This window comes from Antennarius striatus, chromosome 6 (assembly GCF_040054535.1).
Source record: "Antennarius striatus isolate MH-2024 chromosome 6, ASM4005453v1, whole genome shotgun sequence".
NCBI classification, from domain to species: Eukaryota; Metazoa; Chordata; class Actinopteri; order Lophiiformes; family Antennariidae; genus Antennarius; species Antennarius striatus.
Genome location: NC_090781.1, coordinates 10,997,016 through 11,018,600, shown reverse-complemented (window position 1 = coordinate 11,018,600; position 21,585 = coordinate 10,997,016). Strand labels below are relative to the sequence as shown.

Below are 21,585 nucleotides of genomic sequence, written 5' to 3'. Positions count from 1 at the left end.
GTCACTTAATGTAGGTCTGTGAAAGAAATTGGATTAGCAAGACACAGGCGGCCAGATTAGTAAGAGAATGTGTGGTCTCCTTCATGAACCTCAGTTATAATCCTTTAATTTCTACATTAGTATGTTTTGGATAAAACATCTGTAGGAGCACACTGAAATCATAAAATCATAAGAGGTCAAGTAATGGTTAATAGTCACTAATGGGTTAATTATGGAGGTAGTAAACCTTGAAGAACATTCCAAGCAGTGATTGAAATCCCACAAAACAATGCATATGGCTAAAACTGTTAACATGTTATTAGGTGTGCTAAAGTAAACATTTTATTTTATTGATTATCAACTTTAAAAAAGGTAGTTCCAGGTCTGTTTTATAAATTTTTGATAATTATTACTTTCTCATTCCAAGGCAGGATTTCTTGTCAGAACAAAGTACTAATTTTAGTAGCAGATGAACTGAGTTGTCTAGGTTTGATTGACAATAAAACGGATTATGGGGAAATAAACCAGTGGTTGAAAATGTATTCATCACAGAAACAAGGAATTAAGATGCCTCCTTTCATCTGGTTTTGGGGTCAAATAAAAATGGCCTCTTCTCCACACTAATATAAATCTGTGACTCAAACTTCTTTTCAAATGTTAACAACATATGATGACAGAATGACAGCATGATTTTGGAATCAAGCGCCTCCTGAAATCTACTTTATGCTTCCCTGATTTGTAGAAAAGCTGTAAAAAAAAGTCCAGACAACGGAACAAAACCTGTATTATCCTGGATTAAACAGCACTGTAATGACATTGATATAATTACTATGTCACTATTTCACGTGCATACACAGATACGAACGCACATTTCCTATATCTCTTTTGTCACTGCTGGAGGCGGAGGCACTGACTGCAATGAGTGTGAGTTTAATGACTCTGCACTCGACACCTCTGCCCTTTACATGTCCCATCAATGCTACATCTGAGGCAGCAGGTTACACAAACATCCAGCCCACTGAAAACACACCAATTATCAACCTCATCTACTCATGTTTTACCTGATTAGTCCCATTTAGGGTGAGAAAAGGTCTGGAGCCTATCCCAGCATGCATCACTCACATCCTGAAAGGTTCATTGCCACATCGCTGAGTGAACACAAACAGACACATCCACTGTCAATGGACAATCTCATGCAACTACTGGCGAGAAATTTACGCAAATACAAGAAGAACGAGAAAACTTCATAGAAAAAACTCTCCAGTTGCGATTGTTAAAGGGACAGTAAAGTTAATTTTAAGTGACAAATATGTTACTCATCATTACAAAAAATAGAAGAAAAAATAAATGTTATATGTGTAGCATCATCCGTTTGGTCAAAAATACTTAAAATCTGCGCCGCAGCAGCAGCTTCCCCATTCAGTGGTCACATGGGCGTCATACATCACTGGGGTCAAACCCAGCTCATCAGTCATAAGAAACAATGCAATTCTAGACGCGATTAACACCAAAAATATCATGGTTACCTGCGCGGTGAACGGTTCTGTCAACAAAACAGCAAAAAGACGTGACTTTCAATTAATTCCACACAGTCCAATAGTAATAAATGGCAGTTAGCTCATTGCTAACATAATATGGACAATCCCATTGATGGGCTAGCGCGTTAGTATTTTTAGCGCGATACCTTCCCAGAAGGTATTCTAAAGAACCGCAGCTCCTTGTCTTCGCGTCTTTTCACTGTTCTGTTGACACAACCGTTCACCTCACAGGTAACCATGATACTTTTGATGTTAATCGCGTCTAGAACCGTCCTGTTTCTTATGGCTGCTCAGCTATGTGTGGCCCCAGTGACGTATCACGCCCACGTGACTACTGAATGCGGAAGCTGCTGCGGCGCAGATTTTCTGACCAAACGGATGATGCTACAGCTACACACATAAACTTTATTTTTTCTTCTACTTTTCATAATGATGAATAACATATATGTCACTTAAAATTAACTTTACTGTCCCTTTAACTTGCAGTAAACCACAATAGAAAATTCACATTTTCCCCAAGCTTCAAAGGATGGTGAGGTGGTCAAGACTTGACACTGAGTGTTTATACCCCATCTTAACATCAATAGGCAGGATCAGATGCCCACTGCCCGACACCAGACACCTCAGCCCCCATATAGCAAGAGGCAACAGAGGAGGCCAGAGGGTCTCCAGGTTCTGAGCAAGAGAGAAGACACTGACTCAGTTATTAGTCAATTCTACACAGAGCACAGCAGCATCAGTACAATGTCCAAGCTGCAAAAGTTGCATTGCTTGTTGAATGTTTGTTTCCGTTTCTGACCTGCTGCACTTACTGACCGACACACTCACAGGTTAACGTGTGTTACTTGTGTGACAGCTAGATTTGCATGATGGAAGTTCTAAGATATGATCTTGTGTCCAAACGTAGGTGGTTTTGTTCAAATCATGCGTCCTATAAGGATCTACTGGGAGCTACAGGAGTGCTTTAGGTGTGATGATACACAAAAAAGAGACAACTGTGGCTCCTAAAGAAGCACAGATGCTGTTTGGCATCAGTTTTATCAAAACTGGAGAATATTCCCCTAAAGAAGTGCAAGGAACGCCCCTAAAAGCATTTCTCCATGAAAAATATGTTTTTGCTCTCCTACTAACTGGCTTCAGCAAGATTTTGATTTATCAACTGGCTGCACTGGTAGACAAATAGTTCATCCAATCACCTGCCAAGTTTTTTTTTTTACATTGACTTCTCAGATGGTTCTGTGTAACAAACCATCTGGCCTGTCAGGTTAGGATTATGACCAACATTACATTCAGTTTTAAGCTGTGATCAGACAAACTCTGGCCATGAATTTAAGAAAAAAACAGCCCCCTCAATCTTTTGAATGAAGCTGGGTCTTTGAGGCAGAGGATTCTGACAAAAACATAGGTGAAAAAGTTACAGCAGACTCGATCTAAACCTGATAACCCACTCAAACGCATGAGTAAATTTAGAGTACTTGATGGAAACAAAAACTGCTGCTGATGTTTTACCTCCAAATTATTACATGCAAAGAATAATTGCTGCTATGCTGGAGTTGTAAAATCCGGTCCCGCAGTGTAAACAGCTCTCTGTAAACACATTTATCTGTGACTTAAAATGTACTTCCTGCGACATATTTCATGTCTCGTTCACACCAGCACCTGAAGCGACAAACACCCCAATGCAATGTCAATTTCAGTACCGACTTAACCTTAAAGGAAGCGGTTTAGCTAATATGACAAAAATGTCTTGTTTACAAGTCATGTTTGTTAGATCCATTCCAGGGATATCATCAAAGTCTTGGATTTCACTGATATGTATCACGAAATATCATAAAAGAGTTTGTCTATTGTTCTCACAGCTGATTAAAAAAAGCACGAAAAAGGCAGGTTAATTCTTGATCTTTGACACGTGCTATCCTGATCTTGAAAAGATGAATGATGGATTTTCTGTCACATTTTTGTTTCTTAACAGCATGAAGGCCACAACCCTGAGAATAAAGCCAGAATGTCATGAACTGTAATTTTCCTTTAACTCAGAGAAACCTGTGCCTGTGGTCCGGACTCAGGAAATGAATAGACTAAGACATGTGATGAATGTCACGCTGTTCCTTTTGGTTTTCACCTACTGTTCAAAGAGCACAAAGTAGACAATGTCTTTCGTTACACCTGGTGAATACGATCTTTCTGGAAGGTCCTCGAGGTCATGAATGTCGATGATTTACAGCACCTATGAGGAGAAATGCTAATTTGTTTAAAGTCAGGAGGTAACTCATATTAAACATCTGGAAGGCACTATGATTTCTTATGTGCTGGTGATAATAAGGTGATTTTCACACAGTGGAAAAGGATGTGTGTGTGTGTGTGTGTGTGTGTGTGTGTGTGTGTGTGTGTGTGTGTGTGTGTGTGTGTGTGTGTGTGTGTGTGTGTGTGTGTGTGTGTGTGTGTGTGTGTGTGTGTGTGTGTGTGTGTGTGTGTGTGTCTGGCTGGTTTTGCTCTTGCTGACAGAGTAATGGATCTGTTCATTGTTGCATGTGGACTGTGTGTGATGTATGAGATTCATTTGAAATTCTCTGTCTTAAATGAGGCACTCACATGTCTCCACGTGGGAGAGTATAAACATGGAGGCCAATGCATCACAGGAAAATGAACAGAAGTTGCTCATTTTTGTGGTCATCATTGCTCTGAAATGGTCTTGATCGTGGTCTTTTGTCTCACATTTTCTTCTGATGTAAAACCCGTAACACGCACAATAAAAGTGTCAGACACAAATGGTTACTGTACTGGTCAGCTGCTTTTGGCATGGAATAGTCTGAAATGTATTAAAAATAGCAGAATAAAATTATTAATTTTACCATATCACAAAAAGTTTGTAGAATAGAAATGTATATCTCTGGTCTAAATAATTTGACACATATCCTGTTAAATTCATTTTGCAATTCACTTTATTGCCAAGTAGATTTCGAGTATAATAACAAAAATAAACACGGCATAATTCACATTGGCTTTTAAAAAATAAAAGCTTTATCGACATGATTTTATCAAGACACCATAATGAAATGCAATTATTTTAAAAACTCACAATTGAAATTTACACAAAAGTTATAACTATAAACATTTTGACATGCAATAAATACATTCATTTCACTAAAGCAAAGTAAGATCAATATTGACAATGAAATGCTGAAAATGCTAAAATGAAAAAAAAAAAAGTTTCGTTTAACGTATTGCTTTTAATCCTTTTAATGGCTTAAAAACCTCAAACACTGGAAATTACTGATTGTGTCACAGACGTCAGAAATAAAATCCTGTTCTCCAATGAAAAAAATGTCTCTGTTAGGCATTATTTGGCTCATCTATCCACAGCAACTACTGTCTGCTTTGCAGAAAGTGTTACGGCTGAGATTTCTTATTCTTGAAGAACAGCTAGTCAGGTACAACCGCTTCAAGACGTCACAGCGATCTTCATTCAATCATAATCAATCACGTCTCCACATTAACTCTTTCCAAAACCAGATGTTTCTGCTTGTCTTTGTATGTGTTCTAGTGCATGAGATTGTGTGTGCGTGTAGGTGTGTGTCTGTGTGCGTGTGCACAAGTGCGAGCGTCCTCAGCCTCTGTAACATTTGGCACATGTTTTAGTGTGTGTTGTGTGGAAGCCATCAGCGACATCACCTTTTCTTAATAATGACTTTTTCTACAAGAAGCGACACTCCAAACAGAGCAGGACAGCCTAATTAAATCTGACCTAATCTGTAGCTGCGGTCTGCCATCCAGCTGGTTGTGTGTTTTTGTGTGTGTGTGTGCGTGCGTGTGTGTGTGTGTGTGTGTGTGTGTGTGTGTGTGTGTGTGTGTGTGTGTGTGTGTGTGTGTGTGTGTCTGTGTATGTGTGTGTGAGAGAGAGAACCCAATCTTCTCCAACAACTTTCACTCCTCACGATCCCTGCTTGTTTTGTCCTCGCTGTTTGTTGTTGTTTGTTGCTGCTTCTTCTTCTTTCTTAATCTTTATGTAACCAGGAAGTCCCATTGACATTAAAAATCTCTTTTATAAGAGAAACTTGGCTTTTGAATTTAAACTCCAGAGCAGACGTTGCACACTGTAAACGAAAAGATTCAAGCCTGTTTTCTGTGTGCTCTAGGTAGCGACAGACACAAGAAAACCGAGCCAAAAAGACAAGACGCAGGACGACCATAGCCAGCTCCCCTTCCCCAATCAAACCCCAGAGAGCCTGTAGGTCATCCGCTGGTCACAATTGTTGAGGCTGGAAAAAGGATGACATCGCTTGAGGGCATGCTGACATAAACTTTGAAAATCCTTGAAAATGACCTGAAGCACTCAACAGTGAAATGGCAGAATTCTTTATTTCCTCACAAGATTATTTCCTCCAAGAAGATAATTTTAAAACATGCGAAAGGAAGGAAGAAACCTTGTTATTCACTGAATGGTATGGATATCAAGCCCAGAGCCACGTCTCTGTTTCTGCCTCTCCTCCTCTCAACCCTTCCCTCTAACTCATTCTCTACATCTCAGCACATGACTTAGCTGGATCGGCCCAGGCACAGCTCAATTGTGCAATTTCATACATGTTTACTTTACTGGCATCTTTCTGAGCATATTTCACCCCAAACATTTCCCCTCAAACATTATCCTACGTTTCCTCCACAATGATACGCTGTCTTTAATCTCCCTCAGTGAGCTGAATGTTGGCCTGAAGATGAGAAAACATTAACAATGTTAAATTGTTCTATTTGCTCTGTCATAATCTTCCGTATTTTAACACATGCCACAAAGTTCATTTTGGAAATTGATCAGGGCTCACTGAAAAAGAAAGTAGCTCTTCGCGTAAACATTTAGACAACTGTCTTCTTCAGCATGAAAACCAGCTGGAAGTAAGTGGATCATGGGAGAGGAGGGAGGCAGTGGGTGCTGTGGGTCAGCGGTTTGGGCTGAGTGTGAGAGGAGAGAGGGGACAGAGAGAGGTGAGAAGGGAAGCTGTGCTTTTGAGGGTAATGAACGATTGTGGCCAAGATCTGCACTGGAGGGAGGAAGAAGAGGAAAGTGAAGGAAGAAAATTGCCAGAGGAAAGGCAATTGTGGGACTTCTAGGGGATCATAAGAGTAATAAAAAACACAACACAATGATTTTTCCAGAAAAGTGCAGTTCGGGGAAATAAATCTAAAGCAGCTGCTTGCAATAAAGACTCTTGAAAGTGTCAAGTCTCCCTCCCTTTTTGCTTTAGCCTGTTTCGTTGTGGGAAAAGCACTCAGACATGTAGGACAGGTGCATGGTGTGGACACATCACCTACACACTCACAGACACGCAGGCGTACAAGCATAAGATTTATTGCAGAATCACCGACACTTGTTATACTGAAGGCACATTTGCACTGGTTGACTTCAGAGTCAGTTTTTGGTTCTGATGCCAAAATAAGGCTTGATTATTGATATTATTAGGCTCTAGCTTACATTTGAACGAGTCCTCATAAAACAAAATATGTACATTGCACAATAAGGGCATGTCTACACTGTGCTGTCACGAGTACCACAGAAATAATGGCTTTCATAACAAGAAAATGTTTTTACGACATCTAGTAAGTGCTTCAGTATTTTTGGGCATGCATCCTGAATGACAGTAAATGCCGAGCAATGGTGTGATTGCAGATGAGGACTATTCAGTGCATCACCAGTCACACAGGTGACCTCCCCACCCCACCCCTGCCACTGACTGCTGGGAGCAAGCTTAAAGCCGAGTTTTGCATATTTTATTAAAAATCACCCACCTTATTATTTTTGAAAAATTCTTTCTAGTTAGTGTTAGGAAAATAATAATTTGATGGTTGCCATAACAACATTACAATGAAATCGCCTATAAATAAAATAAAAAAAATAAATACAAATTAAAAATAATACAATAAAACAAAAGTAAAATAGGGCACTGTCTTTCCACTGAGGTTTGTGTGTGTGTGTGTGTGTGTGTGTGTGTGTGTGTGTGTGTGTTTTTGTTTGTGTCAGTGTGTGTGTGTGTGTGTGTGTGTGTGTGTGTGTGTGTGTGTGTGTGTGTGTGTGTGTGTGTGTGTGTGTGTGTGTGTGTGTGTGTGTGCGTACGTGTGTGTGTGTGTTTGGGGGGGTGTTATACGTTTAACTATGTGGGTTCTATCCTTCTTCCTTCCACTGAAAACTGTCTGTTGGTGTGAAAGCGGGATAATTTATCCTTCCCTATGATAAACTGGCAACTCATTCAGGGCTTTTTTTTTTTTTTTTAGATAATCTTCATTAAGTTTCTTGGACCTTCAGTCAGAGTTTTCAGAAAATCTTAGTAAAAAGATATAAGATGAAAATATTTTGATGAATTCCTCTAACTGAAGGGGTACCAAAAAATCTACCATAACATCCTCAACTTGTGGCAAAGCGTATGAATGGCTTCCTCACCACGGGGCCCTTGAAAGCCCAGAGCATCCACCGTGATACTGAGCACAGGTTTATTCCCAAAAAGCAAAAATTGGAAGGAAAAGAGAAGATACAGTCTACTTGTTTTCGGAATGGAGTTTCAGAAGTACGGACAGGCGTTCTTACTGAGACAATGGCCCGCATCCACCCTGCTGCGTTCTCCCTGCTCCTCTCCCTCCCTGTTCCCCGACTCTCTATTTGCCTCTGAGCAGAAACACGCGGTACATCCTGCTCAACACAACGCACCAGTCAAAAGTTCACTTCCTGCTCCTCAACCCATCTCCTTCACACCGACCCTATTCCCAAGACATGCATTAACAGCCCTTCTTCAGCCCACACAGAATATACTGTAGATACAGACAAGCTAATGTTTCCTTTTCTACAGACGCACACACTCTTATTCTGCTATTCGCATCAATGCACGGTGTGTACATCCTGCAGAGACGTTCACAAATGATGTTTGCTCTTCCTTCATACAGAGACTTGGGGGGAAGGTGTAAGTGTACATCATCATTTTAATAATGTAAGACGCGGGAAAGGAGGAGACGTATTTAATTTAAACTAGTGACTAAAGGGGAGGAGGACTGAAATTCCCATGACTAACAAAAACCCTTTTTTTTTTCATTTTTAAGATGGAAAAGGTGACTGCATGCACATGTTTACAGATCAAGTTCTTACTGTTAATATTGTTTAAATGAAGAAAAAAAAAAAAAAATCCCAAAGACTGAAGCATCCAAAACGAGCTGACTTCCTGTGTTTTTGTGTGAATGTACAACCTCAGACTGTCCATCGTCTAAAGTTCACTAACCTCTGAAGAAAAGGGGCCAAACATTACGAGACTGGATGTCATATGTGCTCAGAAAAACCACTGCTCGTCTGTTTAGGGAAGTACTTGTGATCCATCATGTCTTATGGAAACATTTCAAAACACTACACTTTAATATATGTGTGGTTGAAACCAGAGATCAATTATGCTTGCTTAAGTGTGGTTCAGATATTCACATACAGCTACTTAAGATATTATCACAATTATCTTATTTTGAACATTGGAATTGGTCAGACCTGACACAATCCTCTTAGAGGACAACACAACAGAAAAAAATATACCACGTAGTAAAAATAATAAACAAAAAAAAACATTAATATCACATATTATCTCTCCACCATAAAACTGTAAAAAGAAATGTATAAACACAGAAATAACCACAGGTTTAACACAGGACCACTGTCCCATCAATAAGAAAATAAGTGAAGTGTGTGTGTGTGTGTGTGTGTGTGTGTGTGTGTGTGTGTGTGTGTGTGTGTGTGTGTGTGTGTGTGTGTGTGTGTGTGTGTGTGTGTGTGTGTGTGTGTGTGTGTGTGTGTGTGTGTGTGTGTGTGTGTGTGTGTGTGTGTTGACATTGTTATTCGGCGGTTTAGTAAAGCTTAGCATCCCCATGCTGGGTTCAGTCCTGAGGTAAGCACCAATTTCACGTGTGCTGCTTTTAGTTCAGATCAAAATAAAGCAAGTGACAGAAAACAACATGTTTGATATGATCATATGCTACAGAGAAAAAGCCCTTAAATTATTCAAATAAAAACAATCCCAAAAATCAGGCACATTGTCTCTGTTATTTTAAGCGTTTAAGATTCACTAAGTCTATCACAGTGTATTTATGGCTTTAGTCTTCACATTCACCCACTGAGGTTGGTTTTGGCACTATAGTGGTCAGACATTTCTAATCTGAATTACGGACCAGCAAAAGTGGAAAAAGAATAAAAGAAAAAAGCCAGCATGTTTTTTGGAATAAACACTGAAAGACAAAAATGTGCCATCTACCCGCAACCTTTAAGTGCTCTTTTGTTTTCAAGCTGGAGGAACTGCTGGTCAACCAAAACAGAAATATGTCATTCTTTATTTCCACACTTGATATAATACCAGCCGGAGAAGGAGGCAGACTGGGATATGATGTTAATAAGTGGATCTGAGGGTTAAGATGGCAGGCATGAAATGGGACATCATGCCGGCGAGCTGTGCAAATTGCCCAAGAGAAAGAGAGATTTCACAGGGATTACTAAGGCACAGCAGCTGGGGTGTGCTGTTCACACACTGATTTCCAGGGAAGACCCATAGACCCCTTCTAACATTCATATCTCAGGCAGATCAGGAGCCCGCTGTACTGTATGTATGAGGGGAAGTTGTACATGTATGGGGTGTGGAGCACAAAGGGCTCACTTTGGTCTGTCAACAGTAGCAGGGCTCACAGACAGCAGGGGGAGGGAGGTCAAATGAAACATCGGACAGCGTTGCAGCAACACAGCATCTGAGCGCTGCTATAACACAATTAATCATCATTCTTCTGAGAAAAGAGTAATGGTTCTTGACAATAAATGACAAATTACTTTTTGCACTGCTTCTGAACTGGTTCATGCCTCTCTACTCATCCACATCCACAATTACACAATGTCAGGGGCAACACCCATAATTGGATGACACCAAGAGATGAAGCTACACAAGTACTGAGCAGACATTTAGATGTCATCAGTTGGGTATGTGCAATCAAGTGCCTGTTATGAGATCAGTGGGCTGTGAATTCTCCATCTGAATAACAACTGGAAGCTAAGAAGAGTCAAAATGCAAAGGAAGTTTTAGCTCAGGAACAGTTGTAAGCTAAGGTTGAGGATGATTAAGCTACCATTACTGTCACATAGTATGAGCATTTATCCACACAGTTATGCAGGGAAGTGTTTTTTTTTTGTTTTGTTTTTTTGTAAAATCAAAATAAGGCACAAACTTTACTAAAATTCTGCAATCCTTGCAACCTAGGACAGGGGAACATGATTTAGAGCAGCTGCAGTGGGATATATAAATTGTCCAGTACCCCAAAGCAGAAAAAAAGCTTGTTACTTTAAAGTCCAGAGGAGTTGGCTTATTCGTTTTGGTCAAAGTTATGCTCAGGTCTGAACCAAACCCTGAATCTTGTGTTGATGTGCTTTTTTTAAAAAATATTTATTTATTTATTTATTTATTTTTCCACACAGGTTTAGGGTCAGATTGCAATGTTCTCTTGCAACAGTCTCTCTTTGGATTTTATGACAAAATAAAAATAAATAAAACAATTTCACTTTGGCTTTCAATTTGTCACTTTGGCTCAAGGTCTGTAATTTTCTCAAACAATTGCATACACAGTACATAAATTCTGTTTTTCTTTGGGTCAGCGTCTCTTGATCACTGAACAGTACAGCGCTTCTTGACGGGGGACTTTAAGCTACATTAGATGCATAGAAAGGCACTTAAAGTCTACATTTTGGTGTTCATCTACAGACCATTTCCTTCTGGCCTGAGTCTGAGGTGCAGATATACTGAGTTGAGGTGTATGGCTTTTGAATACTGAAAGTTGTGAGTGCACAGAGACCTATTGGTGGTTCCCATTTATAAAGGACATGCAGTCTTAGCTGGGTGAGTAGCGATCAATGGTGCGGGCTTCAGAGAGGGCCTGTGGAGTCGGTAGGGATTGGCCCAGGACATCTATTTTGTCATGGGAGAGGCCCAGGTGCTCAGAGGCCAGTTTTGATAGAGGGTATAGACTTTCGATGACCTTTGTATCTGCAACCAATTGATGCTGCGCTTGGATAAGAAGCTCATTGGCTTTCTCCTGCTTGAGACCCAGATGCTCTGCTGTGTATTTACTCAAAGGATAGATGCCCTCAGTAAAGTCCAGCTTCAGTTTCCCATCTGCAGTCAGGTTTCCAGTCCCTCCGCTGCTGTGCATCTTCATGTGGCTGATTAGGTTGCGCTGCTGAGCAAACTTTCCCCCACACACCTGACATTCGTAAGGTTTCTCCCCTGAGTGGATACGCATATGCTCAGTGAGGCGATACTGCCGGGTGAAACGCATGCCACAAGAGTCGCAGGCAAAAGGTTTAAGGCCCAAGTGGCTTCGCATGTGGCGGGTCATGGTGCCACGCTGTGTGAATTTCTTACCACAGATGCTGCAGGGGTAAGGACGGGTCAGCCAGTGGGTCTTCTCATGCTGGCGCAAAGTGGCTGGGTCCTTGTAGGACTTCTCGCAGGAGGAACAGCGGTAAGGGCGAATCATCTCTCCTATGCCCCCTGAACCCAGCCCCTGGCTGGTTTTGGTCTCCAGGTGAGATAGACTGTTCAAGGTGTTGCTGCTGTTCAGGCTCCCATAACCGTTTGTATTGCTGCTCATGGTTTTGTTGCTGTTGGTATTGCTGTTTCCCATCTCCCCGGCAGAGTTGCCGTACAGCTCTTCTTCCGTGTGTGTCTCCACATGTGCATTGAGCTGCTCTGAGCTGGGGAAGCCTTTGTCACAGGGAATGCAGACATACAGATTGTCCCCAAAGCTCTCTGGTTCGTACGGCATGTGGAACCTCCCCATTGGACCGGGAGGGGACGGACGGCCTTCACTGCTGCCTGTCTCCTCTGTGCCTGACCCACTTTTGTCATCCACTCCTTCACTTTCCTCTCCAACCTTGTGGTGGTTATGATGACGGTCTCCATTTTCAGCTCCTTCCTCCTCATCCTCATCTTCGTCTTCATCTTCTGCTGTATATGAAAGTGGCTCATGTTTCACCCAGCGATAGATGTTGCCTCCTTCGCCACCTTCCGTGGGGGTATCAGGGCTTGGGGGGCATGGGTAACGATCTGCATTCTGGGAGCCTGAGCGATGCAGGTGGGGAAGGTGTGGGCCAAGAGGCTGGTTTAGATGGGGGAAAGGGGGAGGTGTGAGGGAGCTGGCCTGGTCAGTTGACTCCATTTTGTCAGAGGGGTAGACCCTTCCATTTGTCCCCTGCGTAGGACTGGTGCGATCATTTCCATCTCGCTGCTCATCATTGTGAGTGTTTGCCAGATGGGAGTGAGAAGGGGTGTGTTGAGACTGAGAGCTGGGACTTTTCTTGGAGAGATCAAGGCCATAGTTAGGTGAGCAGTTTCTTTCAGAGTGAACTGAACGCCCAAGCTGGGCAGGCAGAGTTGTCTGCAGGGAGGGGAACACCTGAGAGCCCTGGACGGAGGTGGGGGCATACAGCTCTCCTGCATGAAGACCTAGTCGATGGGGAACTAGCTCTTCCAGTGGTGTTGCCCGGGTTGCATGGCTATTTAAAATTCCTGCTGGAGGGCAAGACTGAATGACCGGAGTAGAAACCCTGTACCTGCCAACACCTCCTAAACCTATACTATTGGGCCCCATCTTTGGGTATGGTAGAAATGAAGGACCTTGGCGGGGAGGGTACTTGCCATTTCTTTTCAGCTTCTTTTTACACAAAGCCACTAAGTCAAGCAGCTGAAGGTAGCTGGCAGCTGCCAAGACAGCCCCAAGATTTGGTTCATTGGGAGAAGTGGGGTCTCCCTCACTAAGACGACCTGTGTAGATGTAGTCCAGAATGACCCTGAAGACCCCTGGACTCACCATCTCGTGGTCGAGGTTGATGAGATTGTCATGGACGACCAAAGATTTCAAGTAGAGGCTGCTGGCAGCCAGAATGTTCTTGTGAGCTCTGAAGAGGGCGTTCTGCACCACAATGATAACATCACACAGAAAGCCCTTGGTTCGCTGGCTGTTGAGCTGCAGGAGGAGATCCCTCGCATGACTTGGAACTTCCATGGCACCCAGCATCGTCTTCAATCCACCACCTAAAACAACAGATAATTGTGAAATGTCATGTTGCAGCCAGGATTTCAGTGCACAAAATGTAAAATGTTCAATTTTATATATCACATGAATAATGTTTTGATTTACAGTTTAACCTGTCAAAAATAAAAAAAGTTAAGTTTGACTGGCAAAATCAAACAGTGTCTGAAGAAAATTGTTGGAAAAACATTGAAAAAAATTTGCATTTGTATGAGGATACATTATTGAGTATAAACATAAACTATGTATAACTAGTATAACTTTATTCAATTCCCAGGCAAACCACTAAAAACATTTCTTGAAATTCATGTCATTTCAAAGCTTCTTAGGCTGTCCCTCCCTGTCCCAAAACAAGCATCAGTGACATCTTTAAATCCACTTCTCAAAATGACTTTGACTTTTTCTATCTCTCAAAATTATTTCAGGCATTTCTTAACTGTTTTTAGAGTTTATTTTATTGTTGTTCATTTGACTCCATCCTGTTTTATTTAACCCAGTTGAAGCACTTTTTACATCTGTTTTTGAAAAGAGCTTATAAATAAAGTTTGCTATTTTTATTAAATATTTACATAATCAAGTTTAATTTATAGATTCAGCTTGATGGAACATGTAAAGAGTGCAGAACTTATGTGTGGGAAGTGCACATGAAGGCCACTCGAAAAAACTGAACTTTTGCCAAAGGTGAATGGTTGCAGTGGTTTTCTCATTATCAGAAATTCAAGTCTTTGCATTCACTTCCTCTACAGTGAGCAAGAAGAGAGAAAGAAAAAAAATCTGCAAACTGCAGAAATATTTTTTTGTAACTGCTGGCTTCCTGATTAAGTATTCCATAAGTGGTGTGCAGAGTTTTAAACAAAGAAAGCAATGAATATTTCCAACTATGATGAACAGCAGGTATAAACACGAGAAGAAAAAAAAAGATAATTCTTTAAGCTCTCCATTTTGCCCAGTCATATATGGAATACTGTGTACACTGGATGTAAATCAGCATTACATAGGTTCAATAAAGTCCAGGGATCTAATATGCACACACACACACACACACACACACACACACACACACACACACACACACACACACACACACACACACACACACACAGACACACACACACACAGACACACACACACACACACACACACAGAATTATCAACAGTAATTGTTCCATCAAGCCTAAAATAAACTAAATCAGCTGCATGCATGAAACACCATGTATTGTTCAACCAGTGGCATCTGAGGATAGTTTACTTATGAGCTTAAATATCTCAAACGGTCCCCAGGGCTTAGTCTCACCGATGGGAAACAAGCAACTAAATAAATGTCATGTCATCTGTCCGATCATGTTCTTCCTGACACCAGCTCATTCACTTCTTGTTTATTTTAATCTGTGTACACGCTCAGCGCAAGAATACAGAAGTACAAACCTAAATTTTAAAAAAACACCTTGGTGGATCAGTGTCTGTAGAGTTCTGGCGATTCCTGAACAAAAATGAAAGTACTACTTTTCTCTTACAATGCACCATGGCTAAAACTGTGAATTTCAAAAACTGGGGCCTGAGTTACATCGTAAGGAAATATCACTGCTGATGAAATGGAACGTAAAAAGCATAAATCAGTATAAGATACAGCCACCGATCATGCAAAGAAAGGCTACTGAGAGAAACATAAAATAATCTTTATCAATTACATTAACTTCTGATTTTGTATTAAATATGTTCTGCCCTATAATCTGCAATTACAAATTTCTTAATTATCTAATTATAAATACCTAAAAAGAGAAACTGTGAATAAAAAAGCCGTATGGCAGGTTTAGGTGGGTTTACGTTCCATCATGTTCCCAGTTGTCATCTAAAGTGTTTCCACTTCTGGTTTCTGTCTGGCTCCGATTACTCAACAGTCATATTTTAGCAGAGATTTCAACGTCGGCCAGATCAAACGTGTTTAAAAATTAGCAAGATATGATGAATAGGCCAAGAACTTTCCATAACCTGCTGAGCTTTTGCAGAGTCTCTATTACATGAAGGGGCGTTCAGCTTACTGTTACTGGTTATTGTGTCAGGCATGTTGACATGTTGCATACTCACATTGTTTGTGTATATTCTTGCATGTATGTGGTCAGTGTGACCCAGATTCAGGTGCAGAAAATTACATATTTTATACACCCTGGTTCATGAAGACAGTTTTTTCTTAAAAGAATGGAACAAATATGAAGTAGACAAAGTCGTATTTAATACATCATTGTAACTTTTAAGTAGATCTTTTGTGAGGCAAGTGAAAAATGTCATGCTCTAAGGCAAGATTTCTTTGCACCTGCAACATGCAATAATTTGCTCTATCCTGTTAGAGCAAATTATTGACGCCATAATTTGTAACAGTCCAAGTTGCTGTGGGATTCCCATGAAGCCAGTGAAGAGCCCCTCTCTTTCCCTGTGATCGGAATGAACCTTTTTAAAGGGCACTTAGATTTTGGAGAGGCTGAACTCCCTTAATGTTGCCTGATGACCAAAAGCGAACGCTGAAATGTGTTTTATTAGGGTCTTGATCTGGTAGACATGTGTAAGCTCTCTACATCCTGTTAGGATGGCATCTGTGATTGCAAAGATATTTAGCAGAGAATACATCTTTAAACCAGCAACACGCACATTCAAAGCATTTTCTGCAGATCGTTTGGTTGGTTTTATGTGTTACAGGGTTAATTTATTCATGTTTCTAGGTGGCACAAATGCTGCAGCCCGCTCCGAACACTTGACTCTCATATCCTTTACAATAAACGGGTTTTTTCTTCTTCATCCACCCATTTTTTAAAACCCAACAACATGCAAAGGAAACTTAAACATTGGTGATGTACTTATTGGTATGGCAGGATGGCATTTCTTGAATCAGATTAATATTCAGTAACACTGTCTTTCGTTGTTTCTTGACTTTGGCGGTTTTGTGGTGAAGTGGGAAGCTACGCTTCCTACCTACATGCAGCCTCAGTCGCAAAAACTTTCCAAACCTTTCCTTAAAACCACATGTTGACATATTATTTTCTTTCATTTCAATTTGCTGGCCATGCTGACACAGCCTTGTTTATTTTAAAACCCATTTGACCATGTTCACATGGAGTCCATGTTCAATTTATGAGGAAGCGCTAAAGTGCAGTCATTTAAATTTCATGAAAAAGATATTTTAATGTACATTTAGAATTTGTTTAATCTAACTAATAACTTCAGTCATTTTAGTCCTTAGTCATTGAGTCAACTAATAACTTTATGTCATTTTGTTAGTTACAAGAGGTAAATACAGGCTGCACAATGTTTGTATGCATTAAATAACAGACTGTGCTTCACAGTTCAGTTAGAAGAAATACATCCTGAAGCACAAATCAAGCAGTAGCAGCATCCATAGATGTAAAAAAAAAAAACTTAAAGAGAGTTCGTTTACTGCGTGAGTGCTATAATCAGTAATAGAGAAAAGGGCATCACATGCTCATTTAAAATACTGAGGGTACAAATTAACACAACTAATCCTAATCTAGTTAGAACTCAGTGAACAGTTTAATTGATCAGATTATTTATTGTGACATCATCCGAGTAAACACGTAGAATAAGATACATTTTTTTGCGCAACCATTTAACATCGTGCAGATTTTAAAGCAGACATTAATGCCTTACTTTGGCGTATTTCTAATATTATAACGATCGATCGATTACAATTATTTGGGGATTGATTTTAAATGATTTTAATGATAATTTTTTCCCACTCTCGCGTTTCACCAAGGCGGGTTTCAGGTCTCCGAGATGTGAGTACTTAGCGGCCCGTTACTCAATCGAAGCATTAAGTTGTCAGCAGCGGCTGCGCGTCGCCGGGAGTACAGGACCGTACCTCTGCGTCTATTCACCCTCCGATCACCGACAACACACAGACGACCAATGGATCAACCTCTGGGCTGCATCCTTTAAAATCGTCACCTCATCACCGCCAAAGAGCCCCGAATCCCCTCCACCTATCAGACAGCTGTCTCTTCTCCAAGCCTGTCATCAGCATTAGAGGAATCTCCTCTTGCACACATCTGAAAAACTCCGTAACCACAAAATCCACGCACCCCAAATGTTCCTATAAAGTCTTTGTGTGCGTGTGTGCGTGTGCGTGTGTGTGCGTGTGTGTGTGTGTGTGTGTGTTTTCGGTCTGAACTGCTGGGGCTCCGCTTTCCTTTGGGCTATTTACAACGGAATAACAGAAGAAGCGGAACTCTGACAGGAGTCGAAGATCTCTTTATCCTTCACAATAGATATCAGCTGTTGTTTTTTTTAAATTAAAAAAATTAACTCTAAAGTAAAAAAATCAAACTATTTCTTTGATCTGTTGCTCAAAACGTGTTTGTTTTGTTTTTGAGCATGTATGCAATGACTGATCGAGGAGAATTTTGAAGGTTAACAGGTCTAAGGCCAATTAACAAATGAAATTTAAAAAATGTTCCCGCAATGCGAAGAAAAATTCAAATCGTCGATGTCCAAATGATCCCGGAATCACAACTAGATTTACGCTTTAAGAAGTGAACGACTGGATGAAAACCGAATTAAATTCCGTCAGCATGTCATAGAACTGAATGAATTTCGACCTACATGTCATCCTTCTCCTGTTCTGGTGTGGGTGTCCGTGTGCAGCAGCTCCTACCTGCATGCCCGATGTCTTCTGCCATCCGATCTAAGTCTCCCTTAATGATCATCTCAACAGTCTCTAGGAGTCATATCTGACGTTTCAGCTTTGAACTGCCAGCCTCCAAAAACCATGCCAGTTTTCCGAGCGAGTCTGCCAGCTCTTTTTTATGATTATTAATTGATATGAATTTCTTGTCGCTCCTTAGGTCCGTCCTCCCACCCACTTTCCTCCCTCTTTCTTTTCTGTCTCTGCCCCTCCTTTCTTTCTCATCCCCTCTGATAAAAAAAAAAAAAAAAAAAAAAAAAAAAACGTCCTTAGACCTGCATCAGTTTCCTCTTATTTTTTTTCTAGTAATTTCCTTAGCTATTTTTGAGTCGGAGCAATAATGCGCACCGGGATGATAAAGGAGCCTCTGTGCGCCTTAAGTGTTTTAGCGCCCCGTGTGATGTCAGTCTAAAATAAAACTAAAAGGTAAAAGCGAGGGCAGGAACTTTAAGTGACCCCGACTTGAACTTCTCAACACATCGTCTTAAAGAGACACGCAGCTGTAGAATAGTTTAGGCCTACATACGTGCGCCTGTTGGCATATGTAACACAAGAATGATCAAGAATGAAAAGATTTCTCTAAAAAAAAAAAAGTCATTTCTGTTAAGGAGTCATTACTATTCAAGCACAATCCACATTTGTTCCTTTTGATCTATTCCATGTTTTTTTTTTTTAATAAAGAAGCAACAATCAAATGAAAATGTCTTTAACCTTCCATGTTGACATCCTCTAAAAAAATTTGCAGACGTCACAACCTTCTGACGTCACTTTAAACGCCAAATTAACAAGGAGCAACTGAAAAACTACTTTAACGCACACACACCCCCTCTCTCAGGTGGAACACCTGCCGTGACTTCTAAAGAACCTTCATCCATCACCTGACTTATTGAAAGTGGACAGAATCAATTGGTTAAATCGTCTCAAAAGTGGCGACGTAAGGAAATCTGCTTCTGTTTTGATGTTTAAATAAAGTCCCTGAACAATTAAAAATGTTTCAGTGTCAAAAATCCATTCCCACAGTAGATGATTTAGTGCAGCTGTAATGCAGAACAGACCGCACGTTACGCACGCTGCTTTACAATAACTATGTCTCAAATGTTTTGGGTTTTTTTTTTTAAATATTCCACCTTTTCTTCTGTGGAATCAAATTAATTATTGGACCATTTAAATTGTGCTTGTAATTTATAGAGATCTTACTTTACGTCTACACTTAAACCTAATGGTGAAAACGTACTTCATAACATTCAGTCTCATCGATTTATTTCGCGTATTTGGAGATTAAATTTAAAAAAAAAAAAAAAAAAAAGCCTGTCGGGTTAAGCGGTAGATCGGACGTGAAATCTAGATGTTCAGTTTTTATCTGTACTGACATCAACGTCAGAACGTCCGCCTCTGCAGACGCACAACAACCCTGGATAAGAGCGTCCATCGTGACACCGCGTACTCACACACATCTGCGCGCCTGTCGCTGCTGCTTCTCGGCTGAATCACAATCCTACCTCGGACTCATGTCTGGTGCTCTGGCCGTTTGTCTGTGCTGTTTTTCGGCATTCTCTCATCACGACCTCCGCAGTTTCCCGAAGTCCAAATCTCTGTCAAATCTTTTCTCCCCGCGTATATTTTTTCAGCCCCTTCCCGGTTCCACTCCGTCCACTCTATACTACAGGCTTTAATTTCTCAGGTGTTAACGAGACTATCTGACACTTGTGACTGTGTTGGGGTCCGGCCGGACCAATCCTCCTGGTTTGAGACTCAACGCGCACAGCGACACCCAATGGTGCGCTCCGTGGCAGCGATTCCCTTTGGACACGATCAAGGACGTGATGTGTGATTTTTTTTTTTTGGGGGGGGGGGGGATCAGACTTCCAATTTGTGAGCGGTGTGTATGTAAAGACATAGATTCATCTTGATTAGGATTTTAATGACGCTCATGGAGACTCCTTCCCGCGTATACAAATTGGTCAACATTACGTACGAGAAAGATAAGTAATTGAGTCTAAATGAGATGATATTTAGTGATAAGTATAATTGTTAGTGACAGAAAAATGTTGGATAAGGTACATCTCATGTTTTTCCTGAGTAAAAGCTGCAGTTTATTACAAAAGTACATTTGGAAAAAAAAGCATTTGAAAAAAAAACAAACAATAGTATTTTAATTTCTTAAAGTATTCCTATTTGGGGTTCTTTTATTTCCACCAATATTGGAATATATGAATGAAATTCCGTTATCTTAGAAAAATATATAATGATGGAAAAGTATATGATGCAAGTGATTGGAGAAAAAAAAAACCCCCAGAGATTACAAGTCTGTATATTGCTGCTAATTGGCTGTACTGTTTGGAGAGAAGTTAACAGGAGTCATACACTTCTAAATGTGTTCATTCTAATGTGGAATTAATCTGTATTTAGAGGCATTATGTCAGTGAGTGTCTGCTTATTGTTAAAATCTTTCCATGGCCAATGTGAAATGTTTGAAAGACTGCAGATTGAAATTGATGAAAGTGATTATTTTACCATCGCTGAGGCTGTTAATGGACAGACCGACGTGATCCAGTGGAACACACATTGAGGCCAGTGTATGTTTGTTTTGATCACAACAGCAGCTGACAATCTCATAAAGCATGCTGGCTCTTTTCCTCCTTAAATCAGTGGAGACAAGGTGCAGGTCAAGTGATCCCAGCAACCCCAAGAGGCTGCCGGAGTGGAGGAAGGTATTGTCTCTCACTTCCATGTTCCCTTGATGAACTGATGATAACCTTACTGACAGAGGTAGGCAGAGCGCTACAGGAGAATAGATGCCGTATGAAGGATGTGACGCTGTTCTGCTCCAAAATAGATTTTCCACCTAGTGACATATATACTGATGTCATGTGCTGCCTACCAGGTAAGAATCATCCTTTACATGGCTTTATTTATTTTATAATTCACACACCTTTAATTTCACTATACGGTTCCCTGGTGGCTTTAAAAACCAGATTCACTCATCTTTATAAAGAAAATCTATTTCCGTATAAAACATAATCCATGTCTCCAACTGCTTTCAATCACTTCTCAAGCCATTTAAGGTTTATCTCAATATTTCAGAGATTAAATGAATTTTATTAGGACCGGAGGGAAGTTAATTTGAAAATAGGAGTACAAGAAATATGTGTAATCTGTGAGATTTTTGCTGTAATCGAGAGTAACTACGCACCTATAATAATCTCACAATCAATAAATAGCACAGGTACAAAAATATGTACAAACACAAAGTACAAGTTCACTGGCATCAAGTGTAGATCGTGAATATCTCCTGAAAGA

At 40.5% G+C, this 21,585-nt stretch overlaps 1 protein-coding gene across 4 annotated transcripts; it reads right to left on the bottom strand.

Annotated features, from left to right (window-relative positions):
- Positions 1-4,447: 4,447 nt before the first annotated feature.
- On the bottom strand, positions 4,448-20,007 carry hic1 (hypermethylated in cancer 1). 4 transcript variants are annotated; one of them, XM_068316860.1, is made up of 2 exons: positions 19,734-20,007; positions 4,448-13,597 (listed from the first exon to the last, which is right to left on the bottom strand). In XM_068316860.1, exon 2 carries the CDS (start codon positions 13,578-13,580, stop codon positions 11,394-11,396), a length of 2,187 nt encoding a protein of 728 aa, XP_068172961.1. In that variant the 5' UTR covers positions 13,581-13,597; positions 19,734-20,007; the 3' UTR covers positions 4,448-11,393. The 4 variants fall into 4 exon arrangements, with proteins under 4 accessions (XP_068172961.1, XP_068172960.1, XP_068172958.1 ...); XM_068316859.1 differs by having other exon boundaries at positions 19,785-20,006; XM_068316857.1 differs by lacking the exon at positions 19,734-20,007 and adding an exon at positions 18,204-18,899.
- Between the last annotated feature and the right edge of the window lie 1,578 nt (positions 20,008-21,585).

Excerpts from the sequence above, each read along its gene's own strand:
- hic1 (XM_068316857.1), bottom strand. The coding sequence starts at position 18,261 with ATGCAGGTAGGAGCTGCTGCACACGGACACCCACACCAGAACAGGAGA. Across the intron at positions 13,598-18,203 it reads GAACAGGAGAAGGATGACAT|GTGGTGGATTGAAGACGATG; the intron begins GTAGGTCGAAAT and ends CTGTTGTTTTAG.